The sequence below is a fragment of the Anoplopoma fimbria genome, chromosome 7 (genome assembly GCF_027596085.1).
Source record: "Anoplopoma fimbria isolate UVic2021 breed Golden Eagle Sablefish chromosome 7, Afim_UVic_2022, whole genome shotgun sequence".
Classification (NCBI taxonomy): Eukaryota; Metazoa; Chordata; class Actinopteri; order Perciformes; family Anoplopomatidae; genus Anoplopoma; species Anoplopoma fimbria.
The window spans coordinates 10,482,426-10,507,162 of record NC_072455.1 but is presented as its reverse complement, the minus strand read 5'-3'; the positions used below and the strand labels follow the sequence as shown (position 1 = coordinate 10,507,162).

At 40.6% G+C, this 24,737-nt stretch overlaps 2 protein-coding genes across 2 annotated transcripts; one reads left to right on the top strand and one right to left on the bottom strand.

The window, feature by feature from the left end:
- paqr9 (progestin and adipoQ receptor family member 9) lies at positions 1 to 5,325 on the top strand. The gene has a single exon (XM_054601484.1). The coding sequence runs from the start codon at positions 893 to 895 to the stop codon at positions 2,051 to 2,053; it is 1,161 nt and encodes a 386-aa protein (XP_054457459.1). The 5' UTR covers positions 1 to 892; the 3' UTR covers positions 2,054 to 5,325.
- Positions 5,326 to 10,207: 4,882 nt separating this feature from the next.
- aco1 (aconitase 1, soluble) lies at positions 10,208 to 23,001 on the bottom strand. The gene is made up of 21 exons (XM_054601196.1): positions 22,891 to 23,001; positions 21,606 to 21,738; positions 21,329 to 21,497; positions 20,071 to 20,208; positions 19,840 to 19,909; positions 19,555 to 19,738; positions 19,214 to 19,353; positions 18,857 to 19,028; positions 18,644 to 18,744; positions 18,157 to 18,273; positions 17,318 to 17,477; positions 17,085 to 17,220; positions 15,510 to 15,594; positions 15,130 to 15,286; positions 13,489 to 13,613; positions 13,285 to 13,389; positions 12,321 to 12,463; positions 11,917 to 12,064; positions 11,679 to 11,801; positions 10,669 to 10,854; positions 10,208 to 10,576 (listed from the first exon to the last, which is right to left on the bottom strand). The coding sequence occupies exons 2-21, from the start codon at positions 21,712 to 21,714 to the stop codon at positions 10,460 to 10,462; spliced, it is 2,685 nt and encodes an 894-aa protein (XP_054457171.1). The 5' UTR covers positions 21,715 to 21,738; positions 22,891 to 23,001; the 3' UTR covers positions 10,208 to 10,459.
- Between the last annotated feature and the right edge of the window lie 1,736 nt (positions 23,002 to 24,737).

Below are 24,737 nucleotides of genomic sequence, written 5' to 3'. Positions count from 1 at the left end.
TGTTTCGCCGAAATGCCGGTTGGCTTCAGACTAACACAGCTGAAGACTCACGGCAGTGTCCCGGCGTCCACAGAATTGATTTAAACTTGACCACGCGTTGAAGGAGCGAACACCGGCACACCTCGCGTCTCGCTCTTCAGTCTTCTCTGCAGCGCTCTGCATTGCAACGTAACGGGAGCTGAATGAATTGAAAGTCGGACGCGGATGCGGGCTGATTGAGCAGGGACCACAGGAGGAAGAGAGCCCGCCGTACAGTGCCGAACGCCGGCATGACCTACTTACCACAGAGCTTAAATGACGTTTTTCTGCTGCGGTATGGACACACCGTACAGTAACTGACGCGCTGCTCAACCTTGTAACAGTAATAAGTGACCTTCATTTTTCATTTGCTGCTTCAGAACTGTCCACAACAGGAAACGTGACTGTGCTTTTTGACTAACAAGCCGACCATGTCCTATGCAAAATAAGGGAACTAAATAAAATGCACAAGAAGCATTGCATGCTGGATGATTTGCCGACCTTTTGCAATGCTCGGTGGGTTAAGAGAAACCAAAGGGAAAAATAAACCAAGCAGGTGGTCCAAGGATTCTGGATACTTCCCTCTGCCCTGCTATTTTCTGTCAGCATCCTGCTGGACTATACACCAGCTCTGCTCTTTTGATTAGCCTACAGCTCTGGAGGCCCACAGTGGAGCAGGAATTCAAAGGTCCAAAGAAGAGCAGGGCTGATAAGTCTTTTTAAGCCGGAGCAGCCTGCAGATGCCTTATCTACTCATTGGCAAAATACTGTATGGTGATCACTTACTGTGATAAGCAATAAAGTCATCAGCCAAGCAATACACACTAAAGTGCTGTGCAGGAAGACATTTCTGACCGTCTGCAAACTCAACATTATGCTTCTGAACTGTGGCCAGCCGTTACCTCTCCTGAGGCATACGGATGTGCCGCCTCGGGTCATAGAAAACTTCATCCTGACTGGCTACCGCTTCCCAAACTACAGCCTGAGGGATTGCTTGCTATCAGCGTTCAGGCCCACCAATGAAACAGGCAACTTCTGGACACACTTCCTCCCAGTTTTTATTTTTGCATACTATTTTGTGGAGGTGTTCGGTTGGGAAGGTGCACCGCATGGCGATGCCCCGTTCTTCTATCCGCTGTGGAACTACTTTATCGGGGTGTTCTGTCTGTTAATGGCCAGCAGCATGGCCCATCTGCTCAACTCGATGTCTCTCGTGGTAAGAGAAGTCTGCTTCTTTGTGGATTACGGCACTATCAGTTCCTACACTGTTGGCTCATCATTGGCGTACTACTACTACATCCATCCTCGGGCGGGGATAGTAGAGAAGGGAGGCCACAATGGCTCCCATATTGACTTGAAACTTGAACCTGCAGGATCTCTTACATCTTCCTATGCAATCCCAGATTTCTGTGTGTTTTTCGACACCCTCTACATCCCGACCGCATGCGTTGTAGCAATCATTTGCGTCTTATCTTGCTGCAACACTCGCCAGAGATGGAGACGGCATCGGTACATCATCCGAACCTTCGTTTTCCTCCTCCCATTCCTCATCTCCTCCACGCCAGTCTTCTACCGCCTCCTCACCAGATCGCCTTACTCCACCACCTCCTCATCGTTCGCAGCTTCCGCCTCCACTGCCAGCTTTTTCTATCGCCACTGCATCTGGCTGCTGGTGTCGGCTGTCTTCAACATCAGCAAGTTCCCCGAACGGCTAGCACCGGGCCGCTTCGACATCTGGGGGCACAGCCACCAGTGGTTCCACTGTTGCACGTTCTTGTCCATCCTCGACGAACTCCACATGATCAAGACTGAGGTAAGGGCAATCCTGCTCAGCCCGACCCTGCTGCTGCCACCCGCCATCCTCTCCCGCCTACCAGGACCTACCATGGCTTCCACCTACGGGGTGATGCTCCTCCTCCAGACCACCATCGTCTCCATAATCGTGTGGTTCTCCTGGCATGCCAACAGCATCTATGGGCCCCAGAGAGACCAGCTAGATAAGGAGCACCCCAAGAAACCCCTGAAATGCAACTGATCACAAAGACATCTTTTTAGTTTTGTTTTATAATCCCAACTGTGAAGGAAGATTAGCACACGCATACAGAGCCATGCCACAAAGAGAAGCGCACAAGTAAAACCATATTTCCCTCATAATTTCAAGTTCCTCATATGTTTCAGCCCCTTCAACAGCTTTTTTTCAAGCTTTCATGAGCGGAAATCTGGGACGATGGGAGATGAAAGGATTATATTCTGAGCTCACCACAGGGTGGCTGTCTGGTTGAGTGGATATTGAAAGACCTTGCCAGTTCTTTCCCCTGAGCTCATCCAGCATGTTCCAACAGGATGTCTGAGCGTCGCCGATAATAACTACCTCTAGGGGCCGTACACTTGAGGATGCAGGAAAGGTGTTGATACCCAGGAGAACTTGTTCCATGTAACATTTCGGTAATGTGGCGTAAATGTAAGCGTGAGCATTTACAGAAGTTGCTGATGTGTGGTCTGTTGTCCAGTAGTTCCTCCTGTTCCACTTCCCTTTCCCTCTGACCTCCGACAGCATCTTTTGAAAAGTCTCACCTATGGTTTCAGTGGGGCCTCTTCTTTCACATTGAATTAATTATATTCTTGCCTGTGCTGACCACACCTTCTCTTCCTCCTGACGCTCACACGCAGTCTCATTTCCTCTCTTTACAAGTGACCCTTGAAGCAGGAAGTGCGACAAGTCCAACAGAAATAGCCAAGAGCTCATATCAGTCGTACAGTAAAGCACGTTCAGGGGGCTGGTCGAACTCGTCCTGTCATTTAGAAGCCATGCTCGCTTTTTTAACCTTCAAGGACGCCTATCATTACTGATGTGAATAATGATGTCCTGCTGACATGTTCTGTTGGGTTATTTAGAACACATCTGCTTAATGTATGGTTTCCATTACACTGATGAATACTTCCTCATAGATTTGGCTCACATGGCTAAAAGTCTCATGTAAATCTCATGTTTTCTAATCAGTGGACAATAACCATACTGGACCTGGTAAACACTCTGTGCATGCATGGTTTGCATCATAAGAGCAACACATCCCGTTTGAAGGCCTGCTTTGTGATGGATGATGGTGATAGATTGATAAAACAAGGAAGATGGGAGCAAATGTTTTGCCTTGTCTGCCGTGTGATGTACAGCAACCTCTCCGAACTGAAGCCATACTTTGGAAAGGTGGTAGTTGAAATACTTGCTATATTGTACAGTATATCATCAGGACCTTCCTGGATAGATTTGCACTTGACAAACTAGATTACAGTAATGGTTAATTTAGCAGTTTGCACCTTATGTATTATCATTGCGTTCACAAGTCACAGAGCTAAGCATCTGTTTTTCTGAAAAAGATATAGTTGGCAGAGGGTCATTTAATAGCACTAAACGCTGTTCTGAAGGTTCTTCCACAATCCTCAGTGACTCTTCTACAGTGACAGTGACTTTTCTTGTGTTGTACATAACTAGCAAAGAGATGCCCTTTTTGGCTAGCTGGCAATAAAACAGAGATGCAACTTTGGGAACAGTTTTTTAAAAAACTGTTTCATGCAGTGGATGGAATGTTTGTTTATCCCAAAAGAAAAGTGATTGAAGAACAACATTAAATGTTCTTAAGGACCTTTTCAAAGACTATGAGGCATTTATCATTTGAGAAGAACGGATGCTAGGGTTTGTGAGAGGCACAAACTGGGTTCACCATGTAGATTATAAATGCTATCCTTACGGAGAAACTATCATCTCTTCATTTAACGTTTAACTGCATCACGCAGTGTTTAGCCTTATTGCTAGCAGGTATTTCTGTGTTGTAGGATCATATCCTGCCTGCATATATGTTAGCTTTCACCCCTCGATGAAATACCCATGTCTACCCATACATACCCGTCCATCTTGTTTTTTATATACAATACTGCTACCTGACAGGCCCTGTTTCAACGCTTAAAGCTTGGGACTCAGCCACGTTTGGGTTTGGTTGTTTGAAATTTAATTTATTAAGAAATAATTTTTCCCTCTGTGACTGTGCCAATTGTCTGTGTCCATGTTTGTCACGTGTTTGAAGTAGAGGCACAGAGTAAAGAGAGAAGGGGGAACGCTAACGGTATGCTAGTGGTTAGCTTACGGTCAGTAATGGACCAAAGAAGGCTAAAGTAAAGCCTTTTAGGTCTGTGCGGAACGTTTTCTAATGTCCCAGCCAGAAAGAAAATTGTCTTACACGTACTTGTGTCAATGATGGGCATTTCTGGCTGACAGTTTTTGGCGTATTTATTTCTGCTGGGTCACATTTACTGGCAGGTTAAATTCTTTTCAGTTAACAGTGTCTTCCGTCTCAACAAAAATCAACATGGTGGGTTCAAGACCCATGTGCTGAAGTGTCCACAAACAAGACACTTAGTGCTGCTGTGTACCTGAGCCAGACCTCCCTGATGAGGGAAGATGAAATAGGATATTAATAGAGAATTATGATAAGTTATTCCTTTGTTCTGAGTTAATTTGCACACTGAAAATGGACCATGACTACACTATTCATGTGTTTTCTCTGCGTGTTTTCATGTAATTCTGTTGTGTTCTCAGTGATTTGGTCCTGTCAAGCTGTCTGTCTCATAGGGAGTTGCATCTTAAATTGTTTTCTCTTACTCCAATGTCGCATTGACATGTTGAACTCATGTCTGTCGGATTTCAGAAATTTTACGATTACCACTGTATTAGTTCTACTTGTATCTGCACATTAACTTGTCTTTCGATAGCATTCACTTGTTTAATGATGAAAGCTGAGATGTTAATCATGCATGAATCTGGAATGGGTACCATGCTGTTATGGTGCACTTTAAAGCTTCTTCAAGGCTCCTCGAAATGTTCCTTTAGGGGAATCCTGCAGTACTGTATTATTTCAGAACACTTCAGGTTTAGGTTGTGCATTCCAATGAATACTCCAATGATTCATCGGGTAACAATGCATCCAATGTTGAAGCCATGTTTTTACCTCAATAGAGCATGTGAATCACTGGCGAGGGGAAGAACCACCGTTGAAATGGACCTTATCATGTCAACCGTCTAGATGCCAGACTTGAATCTATCGATTTTAAAGTTCAGTATGTAATTGTTAGACTCACACACTGCTGTATCTAACCCAGTCAAGTACTCAGGGGTGACTGAGGAACGACACAAACCCGTTATTTACACATGCATTTTAATGATACATTTCTAGAGGTTGATTATAGAATCTGTGTCTGTTAATTGATGATTGAAATACCACTAATATAAATGACTGAGTTTATTGAATAAATTATGCAGAGAATTATAATCATTGTGGCAATTTATTTATTTCACTGTGTAGAAGATGATCATGAGGCTTGACGTGGCTCTGGATTCAAGCCAACATGATCCGTGGATTTTTTTCCCCCAGCCAAACTGACATTCATGATCCCCAGAGGATGAATCCTAAAGATCTTAATGACCTTTGTCTTTTGATGTAGTTCCACCAACATACCAAAATGTTGTCTTTTTCCAACAGCATACCTCTAAAAGAAATGGCAGAGAACAATTTAGGACAACCATTGAGGATTAACTGATCAGATTTTCATGGTTTAAGGTCACAGAGACCTCACAAAACATGTGTTTTTGTCATAATTCAAGAATTCATTATAAATATGTCAATTTGTCATAAATGTCTAATAAGATAAAATGATAAAGTGATAACATGTTGGACAGACATGGATGTAAACTGACACTTGACTGGTTGGCAGAGGCAAAAAACTTGAGGCGGGAATTCTTGTTTGTGGGAATTTGGGGTTTGTAGTAACCGGGGATAATTTATGTTCTATAATTAGAAGATCACACTTGGTGGACTGTTTTTACAGACTTAATACATTGAAAATGACTATTAGACGAACAAAAAAAACAATGATTATAATCTCCAATTATGTTCCTGGCAGTGTGGAGAAGACTTTTAAAAAAGCATTTCATGTTGGAAAACAATATTCACTGAGTAAAACATCTAAACAATTCACTGAAAAATGCAAATACATTTTTGAGGATGTATTTTTGTCATTAATGTTGTCATCACTGTGAGGTTGTCAGGTTTGGAACCATCCTTACTAAACTGAGACCAAAACCAGAACTTGCGTTCGGTTATTATATCTGGCAACCAACGCTGGAGGCGCTGCACATGCTGGGTGGATGAATAATGTTCGTCAAGAAATAGTTTCAGCTCTTAATTCTATAGCTAAAACTACAAATTGTTGTTTTAATATTAATTTAACGGTTATGTTATGCTAAGCAAGGCTGACCGTGTCCTGACAAACAAGAGACTGATATTGATTTTCTCATCGTGGAAAGGAAGCATATATCGGTACAGTTCAAAATATTCATCCAAGTTCAGTGTCAAATGTCCTAAAATGGCCTCTGTTGTGTTTTCTAGTATCTAATGAGCTGCAGCTTTTCAGAGCTGCTGTTGACTTTTAGACTGAAAGGGTTATGCAAACGGGGTCTGTGGCGTTTAAAAGGTTTGGATAATTCAAATGTGCTCCCTCAGACCGTGTGGGTGTGTGTACATGCTGTTTGTGTGCTGGACCTTGGCAGGGTCATAGGTGTGGGAAACACAAGCAGCTAGCTTCCCCCCCCCAAACTGCCTTTTATATCCCTCTGTCTGTTTCTACTGCGATGCCCTGGGCCACCATCGAACGGCCGATAAACGTGACCCACAGAGAGAAGATCTACGTCGAGCAGAGCTGCTGCAGAATCAACGACCCGTCATCTCTCACAGAGATGAAGAAATGTTTCAATGTTGGTCATAAAAAAAAGGCAATCTGCTAAATGTGGTAGTAATCCAGTAAGGAGAGTCAATGTAAGTGAGTCCAGAGTGATTAAGGATGAATGAGGAGGACAGGAGGAGGATGACGAAGGTGTCAGATAGCACTGTGGTAAGAGTATCACTCTGTTTTTATCATGCAGGTGGTTGTAACATCATCTGCTCTCATTGTTTTCTCCAGCTCATTAAATCAGGCTGAGGTTTTTTTTTATAATAAATGTATATATATATATATATATATATATATATATATACTGATACTGAACATACTGAAGAAAACTTATAAACATGATGATTATCAGGCAAGTTCTGCAGCATCTTCTCTAATGATTTCTCAGCTGATTGATGGACAACAGTGAAATTTGTACCTCCCGAACGTCTCAGTCTGAAAACATCTGGACTAGACTGAAAAAATATATCAGATTATCGCAGATACATAAGTATGTGTGTATTCGTGTGTATTCGCCAGTTGCTAACAAGAATGTTTGAGATAGTTAGGAACCACATTATGTCCAACAGAGACCACTGACTGAGTTTTCTTGTTCTTTTATTTATAGCTTTTTAATTTTTAATATCCCACTCAACACATATAACATGGTCTTAATTATTTAAAATTGTATTAAAGGGAAATATCAACAGAAGATATTACTGAAGTTAATAGAACGCAGTATTAAGGTACATCAGCACATTTGTGCTATAGAATAGAATGGTTTAGAATCTCACTTTCTTCTCCAAACGTTTGACTATTCTGTGACAGTAATCCAGGATCAGTGACAGCAGAGTACAAACAGCCTGCAGCATATTCATAGAATTGCAGAACCTTGTGAACTATTTAAGGCTCATATTCACCAATGTATTCAAAATAGAAAAACATTCCAATATAGTCTGGTTATAGTGTTTGAAGTTAAAAAGCAGTACCAAGGGACTGCAGAGGAATTTGAGCTTCAAGCAGATTGGCACAATACCCGTTTATTATGGACATGTCTATAAATAAATATAACTAAAATAGAAACTAAAATCTGAGAACGCTGTAGCAAAATTAAAAGGAAATCTAGGAATAATAAATCACATTTTATTCTTTTTTTCAGTAATCAGTGTATTAATGCATTCAGACAGTGTAGAGAGTGTTACAGTTTGGTCTTCATGATAAAAATAATCAAAAGGGCAAATAGACACAATTGAGATAGTTATAAGGCATTCAAAAACATGAAGTTGACACACTGACAACAGCTGATTAACAATATTTGGAATGTTTTTCTTTACAGTTATCTAGGAGGGATGGAGAGAACATGAACATGTCTGTGAATAGAAGTGTACACACGTACACACAACGTGAGGTAACCATGACTGTAATGCACTACTTCACCACAGCGTGTTAAGCTGGAGGAGAAACCAATGATATTCTTCTCACGGTCACATCACACTAAATGTCTTCCTTTATGATTTATGGGTCACACCTCCAATGATATATTATCAAAGACATCATCCCTTACGAGACGACCTCACCTCATGGTCCATGCAGTAGCTTTCTTGACCTGTCAATCATATCTACAGATCTTCCTTATCAGAGTCATGGTATTGTAGATATCCAGATCATCCCAAGGACTTCTGATCAATATTGACTTGACTATTGCTCAGATGTTCATTAAGTTAATTATTTTCAACAAACTCAATAGGGGACCTTGTTTTTAAAAAGGAATTACAACATGGGCAGTAATAGGACTTTTTTGACACTACTCTACTCTCATCGGTGAAGAGCTTTATCCGTTTCTTATGATTGTTGTGAAAGGAAAAGAGAAAACAGACTGAACACAAATGTGAATGCAGTCCCTGGAGGGTGCCACTGGTTAAGGAAAGGGGGGGGGGGGGGGGGGGGGCTGTATTGTTTACATCAGGGGTAGGCAACTGTAGGCACGAGTGCAAAGCGTAACCTATGGTATTGCTGATAAACAAGAATGGGGGAAGTTTTCTTGGTGATGACAGCCTTCTTGTATAGTACTCTCATATATATTTACAATGTCCTGATTAAAGCTGTTGCTATGCATGTTACCTATATAAAAACGGTTTAGAATTACAGATCCGTTGGAGAATTACATTTTGATAATGTGTCATGAATAAACTGAATGTTAACCTTAATGTGGATGTGGCACAAGGATTAACAAAACAATTTAAAAAAATTGCACTTCATATCAAAAAGGTCGCCGACTCCTGGTTTACATCATGTTTACTAGCTGCTTCTTTCCTGCCTTTGTTAGCGCATTGCTGCATATCGTTCTCTTTGTTAGCTCGTTACTGCCAGCCGTTGATCAATGGATAACGGACAACCATTGGCTGGAATGTGCAGGAGACGTTGATCCCCATGCATCATCACAGAGAAACTATGTAAATATATTCAACTCATGAAACAAGGTGAACCTTCCTACCAAAACAATGTTGACACAGTTCCTTTGGGGGAAAAACTTGATCACCTTCTGAAGTATCAGTATGAAGTATTGACGGTTAATTTCTCACTACTTGGTGCCGTCCTACTGTACCAAATCATATCGGTTGGTACCATAAAAAAGAACATTTTTTAAATGCAGCTCTAGAGAGTAGCCATTCAATGTTTTCATAACTGATGAAGACCAAAAATACTAAATCAAGACCCACGTTGTTCTCTCTGAAACCCTGACAGAACCAAACACCCCTCAGAGAGCAGCTACCACATCTGGTTGAGGTGACTAGTAAACTCAACGTCAAATCAATCTTCATTTGCAAATTTGAAAAAGTATGACACCTTGTGACTGACTGCCCAGGAGGAAATAAAATCAACTGTATGTGTGTGTGTACATACATATATACACACACACATACATACATACATACATACACACATACATACACACATACATACACATACACATACACACACACACACACACACACACACACACACACATACACACACACACACATACATACATACATACACACATACACATATATACATAGATACATAGATACACATATACATATATATATATATATATATATATATATATATATATACAGTACCAGTCAAAAGTTTGGACACAGCTTCTCATTCAATGGTTTTTCTTTATTTTTCTTTGTATATTTTTCTACATTGTAGATTAATATTGAAGACATCCAAACTATGAAGGAACACATATGGAATTATGTGGTAAACAAACAAATGCTCAACAAACCAGAATATGTTTTAGATTTTAGATTCTTCAAAGTAGTTGAATGAGAAGGTGTGTCCAAACTTTTGACTGGTACTGTACATACACACACACACACACACACACACACACACACACACACACACACACACACACACACACACACACACACACACACACACACACACACACACACACACACACACACACACACACACACACACACACACACACACACACACCTTATATATTTCTCTCAGGTCTTAACAATTAAAAGAAGTAGCAGCATTCTCAAAAATGAGAACATGGTTATGAATGTTGTGTTTTGTGTTTAACTTTTGGACGCTATTCTTCAGTCAACCATCACCTGATCTCACACGTTGGACTGTGGCTGACAATTAGTAAAGGACTGGTGTTGCTGCACTTGGCGGGTTAGTTTTCAGACATCTTGCGGATCATGTAGTTCAGGATGCCTCCGTTGTGGAAATACGTCAGCTCCACGTCAGTGTCGAATCTCATCCTCACCTGGAATGTTTTCCCCGTGTCCAGCTGCAAGGGCAGAGACAAGACGACATCATGTATCACATCACCTCAACGGTGTAATTATGTCCCTGTTCTACGGGAAAGTGTCTCTGACGAACCTTCACATCCACTATCATCCTGGGTGTTAGCTGCTCGGGCATGATGATGGTGTAGCGCTCTCGGCCGGTCAGTCCCAGGCTGTCTGCAGTGTCTCCTGCTAGATACTCCAGAGGAACCACTCCCATCCCCACCAGGTTACTGCGGTGGATCCGCTCGTAGCTCTCTGCCACCACCGCTTTAATACCCTAAAAACAGAAGCACAAGTTCATTCTTAACCCTTTGAAACACTTTTTGCTGCGCTTTCTTTAGCAGAACAACTCATCACATGACCACAGTTGTATACTTAAAGTGACGGCTAATAACTGGTTTGTCCCCATGATATGAAATAAAGCTACATTCAGAGTTTCTTCAAGGTTCACTATATTAAATGTAAGACTTTTGAGAGGTTTTTTACACCAAATAGAATGCAGTTATTCCATGATCATACTGGCTAAACTATAAAAGTATAATGGAAAACCAGTAGGGACATAAAGGCCTGGAATTATTTATTATTAAATCACATCTTTGTAAGTAGTCCCTGCAGTAAATGACAAGGATTTCTGATCATATAATTAATAAAAATGAATGTGACCTGGATCAGATAAGTGACATAAATTGGAATGATGGATTAACCAATGAAAAGTGTGCATGTATTTGATTTAAGTTTGTGCTGATTTGACACTTGTTCAAATTATTCAAGACTTTTTTGACTTCAATTTAAGACTTTTTAATAAATTTGGAGGAAAATTAATTCAACAACACCAATTTTAGCAGAAAGTCTCATCCAATATTTTGATCTGTGTTGATCTTATCTCCTTGGTAACAAGTTTCCTAACTGACTAACTTAAAACGTCATCCAATGAGATGCGTGTCAAAGCTCTGGGAAAAGCTTATAGGTCGACCTTAGGTTGTTAGTGTAAGTCTGTCAAAGAACAAAATCCATTATTCTATCATTAAAGTCTCACTTACCATCATTTACGACATATGAATATGTATTTTCTTTCACCGGTTACAAAGACATGATCCTCACCAGTAGAAAGGGGCCCTTTGCTGCCCAGTCTCTGGAGCTGCCCGAGCCGTACTCCTTCCCTGCTAGAACCAGCAGAGGGACGCCGGACTGCTGGTATCTCTCTGCAGCATCAAACACATCCAGCTGGACAAACGGGGCAAAATTGAGAAGACCTTTTGTTTAGATACAAGAATGACTTGAGTCAAACAGCATCTATATGATAATTGTTACAAGTTATAGAGGTGTGTTGCAGGCTGACCGTTTCTCCGGTTGGCAGGTGAATGGTTTGAGGAGCCTGCTTGTTGATGAACTTGTTGAAGAGGCGGATGTTAGCAAACGTCCCTCTGGCCATGACGGCGTCGTTACCTCGACGGGAGCCGTAGGAGTTGTAGTCCCGAGGGCTCAAACTGTCAGAGCACAAACACGGTAAAGCAGAACACCTATATTGACGGACACAACTGATCTCAGTCAGGAGATAAAGGACAATTAGAAACTAGAGAAACATTTCCTGTTCTAATCAAACCAACTGAAGTGACTGTTTCAATCTAAATCTGGGCAGATTTAAAGTCTGACAGTAGTCTATCGCCAATGTAGATTCATTTGACTCATAAAAATGAACCAAGAGAGAAAAGCTGGATGACATGCTGCTCTGTGGTGACTCACCCTCTGTTGGTGAGGTAGCGTGCTGCAGAACTGTTCCTGGCGATGTTCCCTGCAGGAGAAATGTGGTCGGTGGTGACCGAGTCTCCCAGGTTCAGCAGCACGTAGGCATCATGGATGGACTTTGGTGGCTGCAGCTTCATGGTCTGAATAAAGAGCACATGAAGTAGCATACAGTAAAGCCATGGCCAAATATTAATAATAATAATATTAGTGTCTCACCAAAATATGGAACAATGTTGTCTGAATAATCGTATGGGTACTAATAGCAGTAGTAGAACTATTAATATGAAATAATGGACATTGGACACAGTGCCATTATTGGTAGCCCTCCTCTTGAAAATAGTAGTATTATTGAAAATAATAAAAAATGTATAGTAGTAGTAGTAGTAGTAGTATGTGAAACCTTAAGCGTAACACTCCTTTCAAAATATTAAAATAGATGTGAGATGGTCCATTTGTTTAATTTTCAAAGCCAAACTTGCAACGCTACCTTTAATATTCAAGAAATCCACAAGAAAAAAAACCAGCTTCTTTTGCAACCGTGGCCACCAACCAGAGCAGTGGAATGCTGTTTTTCTCACCAATTGAATGTTATTCTAAACTCCCAGAGGTTTTGATGGGTGCATTCGATGGGATGAAGAAGGAGGCCGTCCCACTATTACTATTACTAGCTCATTTTAATGAGTATGATAAAATATTTTACATTTCCTGGTTTCACACTTCTGGTCAACTGGAGCTCATTTAAATAAACTAAAATGTTTTGAAGCTTCATTCTGGCAGTAGTTCCACATTCCAAACATGATTGAAAATGGATTTTAAAACTGTAATGCTCTTCTCCATCACAAGCACACAAAATAACATTTCTAGCAGATTAAATGACTTAATATTAATAATGGCAGGCTTGGACTTAAGTAATTATAGTAGGTGCCTGAGTTTGTTAAGATGATTTTATTTGTATATTTACCAAACCATCGAAGAACGGTGGGGACTTGATGTAGGTTGATTTGGGGTCCCAGGTATAGAGCTTGTCAGAGGGAGCAACCAGAGCGTTCCAGCGTTCATTCACTTTCTGCAACAACACAACACAGTAAAATTCCTGTCAATCACACTTCTACATATCACTGCGGCGATGCTTGCTTGCCTGCCAACAGACTAAAGGTTACACTACCTCAATCTTCTGATAGACTTCTTTGAACATTGATGGGATGACGAATGTCTTCTCCACAGCCTGGATCTCCTCCCGTGTGGGCCAGATGTCTCTCAGGAAAATCTCTTTGCCTTCAGAGTTAATGGCTACAGAGGAGACAAGAGGACACAAGGGCAGAATTAAGACGTGAAACCACATGTGTTTAATACATCAAGCAAGACAAATATGAACTCAAAGAGATTTAAAAGTTCAAATCAAATTACCTTTCCAACCAAAAGGTTAACCTCATGCAAATGACAAGAAATAAGAGTCAAGACAGCCTCTCTACAGGTTGAAAAACATCTGAGAGGATAAATCTTGATATATGTGACTGTATGAGGATCAAGCGAAGCAAGTCTGAGGTTTTGTCAGGATAAGGGACTTTTGGACAGATTGGTATTTGTAATACTAATAAAATGCCCGTTCAACATGTGCCCTTATTTGCACAGAGAGACTTGAAGAGAGTGCTCCTGGGAGATGTAGTGAGCTCACCTGGGGGCATTCGCCGTAAGCACATGTCGACAGTGTTTTTGTAATTACTATCACTGCCAGAGGGGGAGACTAAATTTCAGCACTACAGGTTTAATGTTCTGTCTTCTGTCTTGGAATGAAGGGGAAAAAAATACCTTCCCCTCTATTTCAGGACTTGAGATAAAAACCTGCTTATAGAAGGGATTACATCTAGTCCTACGTGCTTAAACTGACATTCAGACTGCATTTCACCCATATGAGTCAGTCTCACATTCACAGAATAACCCTGGAAGCTATCTTTTTAAATGTCAAGTTAGTCATATCACATGATAACAGTGTTCTTTGTGCAAACATGTTATCTTTAAATCAAATGACACACAGCTGCCTATTCAACAGCACCCCACAAACCTCCAGATTCTAAATTTGGCCCCGTTTGTAATAACATCCCTGACCTGGTTTCACCATGAAGCAAGTCAGGGATGACAGGAAAGGCACAGAGGCTGACTGTGCATTTGTAGTCACTTAAAGAACATTGATGCCGCTATCAATGTGTGGGAACCTGAGCTGCACCTTGGCCGATGTCTCTCACAGAGAGGCTTTACAGTGTGTGACTGAGTGCCAGTATAAATGCATAAGCATGCTGTTTAGGTTGGATAAGTTAACATTACTGTTATTATTAAATGTCTAGATGCTATGTTTACTGACAAAGAAGAGAGATTCATCTTTGTGAAGGCTAGCTACGTCAAGTTAGCTTGGAGGTCTCCCAACCGCAGTTCAGAGACACAAAGTAACAGGACAAACCATTCAGAACTGATTAAGAATGAATGTGAAATACTAATAATCAAAAGAGTGGTGCACTGATTTAGCATTGCTCTCCTTTAACTTGATCAGACTCACAGTTAAAAACGAAAAAAAAGGGTCAGAAAAGATGCAGCTATCATTTTTAATACCATGCATTCTTCTCACCAACATTACCCACAATACAACACTGACCACTCGCCGTTTGGTTGTAGATGCTGGTGTGTTATGCAAGTAAAAGTTAATGTAGCCTGGAGCTTCCAGCCTGCAGTAGAGTCTTTAAACTAATGTGCCTAACCTTTGAAACAACTACATTTTACTCTACATAGTTACTCTCAGAACGCAACGACTCACCAATGGGTTCGCTGTCAAAGTCGATCCTCACGGTGCCGGCGATTGCGTAGGCGATGACGAGCGGTGGGGAAGCCAGGTAGTTAGCTCTGGTGTTGGGGTGGACTCTCCCTTCAAAGTTTCTGTTTCCGGAAAGGATTCCTGCAGCAACCAGATCTCCCTGAAACAAAAAATGAAGGGAAACAACTTGAATGATAGCGGGAGAATGGCATGGTAGAAAATTATTTAAACAATTATATTTTTTTTAATGTATTAATGTTCATCTACAAAGCTTGTAAATGAAAGAGAAGTAATACTTCAGATCAGAATTTGTTTTTACAGGAACAGATAACAAAGGAAGAGAAAACAAAGATAGAAGATGAGGAAAACAAGCCTCTTAGTACCTGTGTTATGGCCTCCACCACCGGCTCCGGGAGCGGCCCACTGTTTCCTATGCAGGTCATGCAGCCGTACCCAACGACCTCAAAGCTAACAGGAGAGACAAATGAATTGTTTAAAAGGGTCAGCTTAATATCTTCAAAGAGCTTCATACTAGCTTCAGTTAACTGTGCCAAAAATCACATGACCACCATGATCGAGGTCTGTTGTGTCATACCTGTATCATAGCGATGTGTTTGACTATCTGCCAGAACTTATCTATTGTATTTTACCAGGATATTCCCATTGGAATGGGGGGGGAGGGATCACAAGTTTCACAGAAAAGCCTTTAAAAGCAGAGCTGTAAAGTCTGTGGTCAGTTTAAAGTGGTAACCTCTACTGACAAAATTATCAATAGTGACAACTCAACTGGGTTTTATCATGGTGTTTACTCTATCAAACGCTTCAAAATAAAATAACTACTTTCATCACAAGTTCTTCATTTCAGTGTGTTCAGGAAGCATCTTCTCTCTCCTCAATACTCAAACACTTCTACAGTGGTAGCAGTCTCTTTAGTGTGTCTGCGTGCATTCAGCCTCTGCAGCCCATGTTGTCAATCAGAGAACAGGACTGTGATAATGGAGTGGAAGGGTTTTTGCATCAATTTGATTAAGAACCTTCATTTGTATCAAGTTTCTAACTCACTAGATTAGACGGATCAGACATTCATCAACATCAAGTTGTATCTATAAAAAGTGTCTCAATTTTTCAGAATATTTCATAAATCATATGATACATATAATGAATTTTGATTTTACATTACGTATACAGTGATTGATTTATTCAATAATGGTTTACTGCAAACTTATCTTTATTACATCATTGGTTGTTAGTTATTTGGCAAAAATTTTCAAAGGTTGTCTTTCTCAGCAGATGTTTGCTCTGCAAACATATATACATATATATATATATATATATATATATATATATATATATATATATATATATATATATATATATATATATATATATATATATATATATATTAGGACAAACTCTGTTAAAAGATTAATGGGATGTATACTTTTTCAAAAATCTATTTCAGATGATTTGAAATGACCCACAATTTGGTGGAATGAATTCAGATACACGTCCACACACTGCTTCCTAGATGCTTTGGTGTCGAGAATGTTTGCTCAGGATGGCTTTACTCACTAGTGTCCTCCATTTTTATAGCAAACAACACAAAATTACTACTTTATCTTACTCATACTGTAATAGGTCAAGTGAAGGTGTGAATGTTTAGAGCGCCCTCTTCTGTTAAAATGAGTTTAAACAGTCTTATAGACTGAAAATGTTTAATTTAACGTCATTACAGTTTGAATACAAACAATGTGCTGACAAATATTTGATTTTCGGATTTAAAAAAGCCCTAAATGATGTAAAAAAGCTGTTATGTTTTTGTGTTTGTGTTATTTTTTAGATAAAGAATTAACTTTTACAATCAGCACATAAAGTGCCTTTGCTTACCCACACTAAACATGTTCAGGAACATCCATCCATAAAGACAGGTGAATGAATGGGGACTTTGAGCAGCTTACCCGAGCTGAGAGAGGTAGTCCATGACCCCGCTCTCCTTTAGGTAGTAAGTGACTACTCCACTGCCAGGAGACAGGCTGGTCTTTATGTACGGCTTCACGCTCAGGCCACACTCTATGGCTTTCTTTGCGAGGAGCCCTGAAAGAGGAGGGTTTCTCTTTAATAGCTGTGTCAAATAAGAATCAGGAGTTAATACACCTCCCATGCTATTCCAGACGGAGTACTGCACACCCACCTGCTCCAAGCATGACAGATGGGTTGCTTGTGTTGGTGCAGCTGGTGATGGCAGCGATGACCACGGAGCCGTGGCTTAATGAATACTCTTTTCCGTTGAACTGGAAGGGGACCACAGCGCTGTGACGCTCTGGAGCCATCTGGAAACCCTTGAAACCTTGCTGAAAATGTCACAGAGCATCATGAGATGAGTTCCTTTGTGGAGTCAAATAATGCACTGACAGTAACAGCAGAGTGTTGTTTGAATCGTTTTGAAACTTAAGGTAATACAATACTTACATTTTTGTAACAACGCCAAACTTTACTTTTCACAATACTTAACTTTAAAATGATCAACATGATTTTGTACAAAAAATCTTTTTATTTTAACAAAAGAAGCAAAAAAGAACAAGAGAAGTTTAACCAGTTAAAGTCAAATATTTAATTATGTTTTACCAGAAGGCTACAATAAGAATAAAAGTCTAAACATTTGCAATATTTTGATTTAAATCAGGAACTATCTGATTAAAAAATAAGAAAGCAAGTTTACAACTCTGAGCAGACGTTTGATGCTAGCTCCCTGTGTTTTCTCTACTTTATACTTTGGACACATTTCAGTCTGTATCAAAAAGTACTGTGATTCAATTCCCTGCCCTTCTGACTAGTAGCACCAAAGACTTGTTTTCCTGTCTTATTTACTTTTAAACACATACTTTATCATATTCTGTGTTGACTTGTGTTTCTTTATCTTTCACACTAGTCTTTGAGCACAGCCTCAGGAGCATGCCACATTGCATTCCACTACATATATTTTTTTGTGTATTTGAATCCTTTATAATGTGATGCGTGAGCGGTACCTACCTTTGCTGCCAGGCAGGCTTCAAAGTCTGTCTTCATGTCGGACACAGCGATTCTGTCTTGGGGTCTTTTGGGGCCGCTGCAGCACGGGACCACTGTAGTCAGATCCAGCTCCACAATCTGAGAGAGACAGAGATCAGGATCTACTAGAGCTGGTGGGTCATTTCACATTTCTCCCCCTAACTGTGCTCTCCCAATAAGTCACTGTCATCATTTGGCAATTCATACCTTTCTGCTCAAACATAGTCGTAACGGTTGGCATTCTTATTTTTAAACATGTCAATTGTTTTATTCTTCTAATCTTATTTTTGTGACCGGCATCATTTTAAAACTACATGCTAAAACAGGAAAAAAATATCTTGAGGATGTGTGTCAGTAAGGCACTCGTATACAAACACTATTTTACTTTTTAAAAAGCAATTGTTAGTCTACCTTTCTTTTATGGCTCAACAATCTTTAACTATAACCTAACAATGCTGTGGAGACTGACCCGAGTGAAATCTGGATCCTGGGAGACATCGTTGTAGTCTCTGAACATGGCCACTGCCTTTAGGTACTTTGTAATGTACGCCTGCTTTTCTGCATCCCGCCCTGAATACAAGACAAATGGAAACAAACTTTGGAAATGTTTTTTGTCATAAATCAGAGAGATGAATACCTTCTTAGTTTGTCATTTTTTCCCCACAGCTGGACGGACACCCACCGGTCTGCTCCAGGTACTGGATGCTGACGTCGTCCACAGGGAAGAAGGCTGCCGTGGCTCCGTACTCAGGACACATGTTGGCGATGGTGGCTCTGTCAGCGATGGACAGCTGAGCAACGCCTGGGCCAAAGAACTCCACAAACTTCCCCACGACACCCACCTGACGGAGGTGCTGAGAGCACAAAGGGGAAAAAGGACAATGTCAGATTATGATGCTGAATACATCAGATGTAGACATCTTGTAAATGCTGCCACAGAGCTTCCACCAACAGAACCAAACACATACTTCTTATTTATCACTTTACTTTCGATGGGACATTGGTAAATGGTTCAACCGTATAAAAAGATTGCGATTACCTTAGTAACTGTGAGGACAATGTCTGTGGAGGTGATGAACTTGTCTGGGGTTCCGGACAGCTTGTATCCCACCACCTCAGGCAGCACCATGCTTATTGGCTGACCCAGCATGACGGCCTCTGCCTCAATCCCACCCACACCTGAGGGTTTGATGACCAATCTTATCAAGAACTTCATGATCAGTGATCAATTGAAGTACGGCTGTTTTGGTTATTGCCATGCTATTGTTAGCTAGGAGCTCATCCATTACACTGCTTGAATAAATGAGAGCAGGCATCTCCACCAAAAAGAAACCACAACTGGACATTTATACTGTATAAGTAAAAGAGACAGGATGTTACCCCAGCCCAGCACTCCCAGTCCATCGATCATGGTGGTGTGGGAGTCGGTGCCCACCAGGCTATCTGGGTAGAAGAACCCATCCTGGTTGAACACCACTCTGGCCAGGTACTCCAGGTTGACCTGGTGAACGATCCCTGAACCAGGAGGGATGATGCGCATGTTCCTGAAGGCTTTTGAGCCCCACTGGAAAGAACAGAACATAGTTAAGGGTTAAAAAAATGTCTTCTTATTTACCTACATATCAGACATGCAGACCTTACAGGGGGTTTGTTCACTTTTCGCACCTTTAAGAACTGAAATCTCTCTCTGTTGCGGTCAAACTCCAAGTCCTGGTTTTTGTGAACGCTATCAGACCTAAAGGATAAAGAGAGTGGGTGTTTACAACGTAGAGAAAGAGACAAATTTGATTATTGCGATAAAACCTCAGCAAACTGAGATGATGTTCATGTTGTATCTGTATGGAGGATAATAGAGAACTTCTGAAGTGATGGCGCCATGGTGGAGAGAGCTCTTACTTCCTGTTAAAGTCCACCTGGATGGAATGATCGATGACGAGGTCGGCGGGGCAAACAGGATTAATCTTCTCTGGGTCTCCACCAAGTTTCATCACCGCATCACGCATGGCAGCAAAGTCCACCACAGCAGGGACACCACTGCACGGACAGTTTAGACATGTCCATCATCATCATTTAGACTTCAAAGATTATCTCTTAACATCAAAGGAAATCGGGCTTTGGAGATAGCAGCTGAAATCAATATCACAATTGATATTGAAATGACTAGAAGTATGATATATTCATGAGTTAATAAGCCTTTGAGGCCTTTGTTTGACACCGTGACTTAATGGCTGCACCATTCTATTAAATTAGTTTTCATAAAAGGATAAGGCTGATGATATCTTTTTTTATTTTTCTAAAAGAAAGAAAAATAAAAATAAAACAAAGATAAATGAGTCCATCGCTCGATACTTTTTTACTTTCCTACCCGGTGTATTACACTCAGCTCCAAGCTCCCCTTAATAATTCCATTAGGCAGCTGGTCGCTGTAGTTTTCATCAAATGTCATTCAAACAGGAGGAAATAGCTAATTAGTTGGAGACTATTTCCAGCGGCACAGTGTGTGTGTGTGTGTGTGTGTGTGTGTGTGTGTGTGTGTTTATGGTGATGAAGAAACATGTGACCAAAAGCAACAGCGAGGCTCATTGATGTGTTTTAACAATGATGGAGCTCTGTGGCACAGAGGAAGAAAATGTAACAGACACAATGCCTGTTACTAGATCCATTCATTGTTGGTTGGGCTGTGCTCATGAAATTTGTTATCATAAGTTGTGTATCATTTTATACATATTTCCCCCAAATGGTCAAAATTTGAAGCAGCAGAGAACAAGATATCCTGACTTTTAGTCCCTAGTAAGGGTCAGCCTGCATAAACACATCCTACAAATTCCCATAATGCAGCTAAATATTGTATAACGACTATGTCTTTCATACTTAAGTTGCCAGTTTGTAACGCAGGCTTTCTATTTTGAATTTCTAGAATTCAAGGCTAAACTGAGATTTGATTATTTTCTTATTACACAGAATCAGTAGTACTCCCAGTGTCTGTGACCCATCTGTGTTAAACTGATGGAGTTCCCTCTGAAAAATAAAGTTCTATGGGTTCAAAGAAAAACGCTATTGTGTACTTAATGTTAAGAGTTCCTTCCGTTGCTAGAAAAAAAACCTATGGAGCAACTCACTAACATCCTAATGCAAATAAACTGTGTCCACATACGTGAAGTCCTGGAGGATGACGCGAGCCGGTCTGAATGGAACCTCCACAGTTTGAGTCTGGGTCTGCTTCCAGTTGAGGATGCTTTCCACGTCCGAGCGCTTCACCAGAAACTCATCACAGTTCCTGACTGCGGACTCAAGGAGGACCCGGATGGAGAACGGCAGGCGGTCTGAGGAACAGATGGACAGTGAACCTCTCTGGAAAATAGATCGCTAAAACTATTCAATTATCCTGACAACAGGTTTCATTTCTGCATTAAGTAGATCATTGCTGTTACCATATCTGGGATCTCCAAGTTTGGAAAGGTTGAAAAATTGCTGCTTTGGGTCGTTGGGGTCCAGAGGCTCAACTATATGTTGAAAAGGATTTTTCACAGCCGCAGACATTCTCCTCTGTGTGTCAGTACAAATCTAAAGCAGGATTAAAAGAAACACAAGACTATTTTTAACACCATGCAATAAATAACTGGGATGAAATGAAAGAAATACTCTGATTAGTCTTACTTTGTGTGTTTATGCTAACTGCACATGAAGACCAGATTTATTTAATTGGAATACAGTATCTCTTTCCATATTTAGTGGGGAAATGGATAAGCCTAAGGGTTAATGAACCATGTTGTACAAAACTTACATAACCCACTTCAATCTCTTTAACAATCTGATTAAACTTTAAACTAAAAAAATCTTTAAAAGAAAAAACAACTTTAAATGGAAATGTGCAACTGAGTGTCCTACAAGCTTTACTTGTTAAAAATTAAAACAAACTGAATAAGAATTCGGAGAATCAGTTCTACTACAAGTCATTTCCTTGAGAGTCGTTATGTGTGCGAGAGGTGAACTGATAAAAAGAGACACTTGACTGAGATTTCACATCCTGAATGTCCACATACTTGGCTGGTTAGTTAAAGAGACCAAGGTCTGCTGCAAGGTGCAAAGTCAATTTACAACATTGACATTACTGTGTGATGCAACACACCCAGAGCAAATGTCTAACGTGACAATAGGAAATAGTAACATTTGAGTGTATTTGGAAATGAATGGATAATTACTTCATGCTGGATATTGAACTCTCTATATTGTTTGGTTCAAACCTAAATGTGTGCATGCCATGACAACTAGTATGAAAACTGTCAATGTACCAACACTGAATGTTAAATTGTGTGGGTTAAATTCTTTCAATTAAAATAACATAACGTTTATTTAATACCATATAAACAAACCAGCCCGTATATTGCAAACAAATAAGGTGCTTTTCAAAACATAAGTTGATTTTGTTTAATCAATACGTGGTTGACTTGTGTTAAGAAACGAATCTTGTCCTACATTGTTCATTCAAATGTCACTTCTAACCCTCAACTTCACTTGGCCCTCTGACTTAAGAGAGCATTAGCTGACGTACTTGGTCAAACTCAAACATCAACAAACGTATTAGTTTAGTATGAGAACCCAAAAGGAAAGGGAGCAGTCTTAGAAGCATTGCTGGTGGCTATATTATTAGCATGACAGGTTATAAAGCTAGATCAATAAAGCTTTTGAATGTGACAGCCGATTTTAATAACTTACTTCTGTGTGTAGCAGAGGAGAGACAGCAGAGGAGAGACCACAGAGCAGGACCGTGCTTTACACTGACAGCTAGCTGTTAGCTAATCTCATACGAGACTCCTTCCGCAGGCAGCAGCAACGTCAGGTTATTCTTCTTCGTTGGTTTTTTTTATTGGCGATTGGCAAACCAGCTTAGATGCGATTTACCGCCATCTACTGGACTGGAGTTGTGACAGTTTAACTGAGATGTGGTTTTGTCAGGGGTGCCAGCCAGGTTTCTCTCCTGGCATTTAAGATGCGTCAGTCCCAGTTGCTTTTTATGTTAATAATAATTTTATCCTTCTCTCTTTTCATATACCCCACAACCGTCACAAAGGCTGTACATTTAGTTTATATGTACACCCCACACATTGAATGACCCAATTTTACCCGAACAAGAACACAAACACACCAGTTTGGAGAATTTCACAACAGCACTATATTTTAAGGTTTACACACACAAGACAAGAACCCTCAAAAAAACCCACAGTCCCCAAAACCCACACACAAAACCAATCAAACACAAAACAAATGCACTCACGAAGTCAGTCAGTCAGTCAGATCCAGTCCGGGTTTTCGTCATTCAGTCTGATCCAGTCCGGGTTTTCGTCATTCCAGTTCGTCAGTCAGTTTCGTCAGTCAGTCAGATCCAGTCCGGGTGTTCAAAACCAATCAGTCAGTCAGTCCGGGTGATCCAGTCCGGGTGTTCAGTCTGATCCAGTCCGGGTGTTCGTCAGTCAGTCTGATCCAGTCCGGGTTTTCGCGGTGGTGCTCGAGGTGACGGCCGGTCTCCAGCTGGTCTGGGACAGAAGGCTGAGTCGTTGACCGGGGCACAGGCAAGGCAGGGAAGTCCAGACAGGCAGGGTCGGCAACGGGAAATCAGTCCACAGGGAATTGCTGGAAGGTCTAGCATGAATACAAAAACGATCTGGCTCTGGTGGTCTCCTCTAGATGCGTTAGCTCTCCTGTCATCTCTCTCCAGGTCCTGCTACCTGAATGACAGCTATACCTTCAGGCAGTCCAGGTTTGAATTGCCGCGTAAATCTCAGCGAATCAGTGCGTAGAGTCCACAAAAGTGGGTGTTTCCCTCTGGTGTAACCGGTGGTGAGATCTGGTATCACATCCAGGTTGTCACAGAGTGTTGAACAGTAGATTGACAAGGACAAATATAAATAAATACAAATTATCTCTATTATTCCTGTTGCTCTAAGGTAATTAATTAAGATATTGTGTACTTTCCTTGATGCCTTTTCTTAACAGATTCCTTAATGTAATATTATGTTTTCCGTTGATCAGACCTGATATTCATTTCCTTCTTTCATTGTCATACCTATTGCAATCTAGTAGTACAGTTTCTGGTTTATTAAAATATGTTCATAGTCCAGTTGGGTGCTTGCCTATTCTATAGAGTGTTGGGTTTAATCCTATATTTCCTGTTCTCAGACGGTTAACGACCTTCTCCTCCCTTGGGCTCCTGTAATACAAAATACAATAGTTATAATAGTTTCTGTCTGTATATATAATATTTCAGTTACAGTGGATTCTTTACTGTTTTTTTTTACAGTTTTGTTATTGCTCATTTGCTTATTCATAATACTTATTTTTGATCTTGTTTTTTTACTATGTCTCTTGTTTGCACTATCCTCTATGCTGCTGTAATCCTGTAAATTTCCCCGCTGCGGGACTAATAAAGGATTATTTTATCTTATCTTATCTTCTGTATTCCACCAACACCTACATGTTTTTTCAATATTGTACACATGTCTCCCTGTGTCACTTAAGTCCCAATATTATTGCCAGGTTTTGCACATATTGTCCTTTATGGGAGT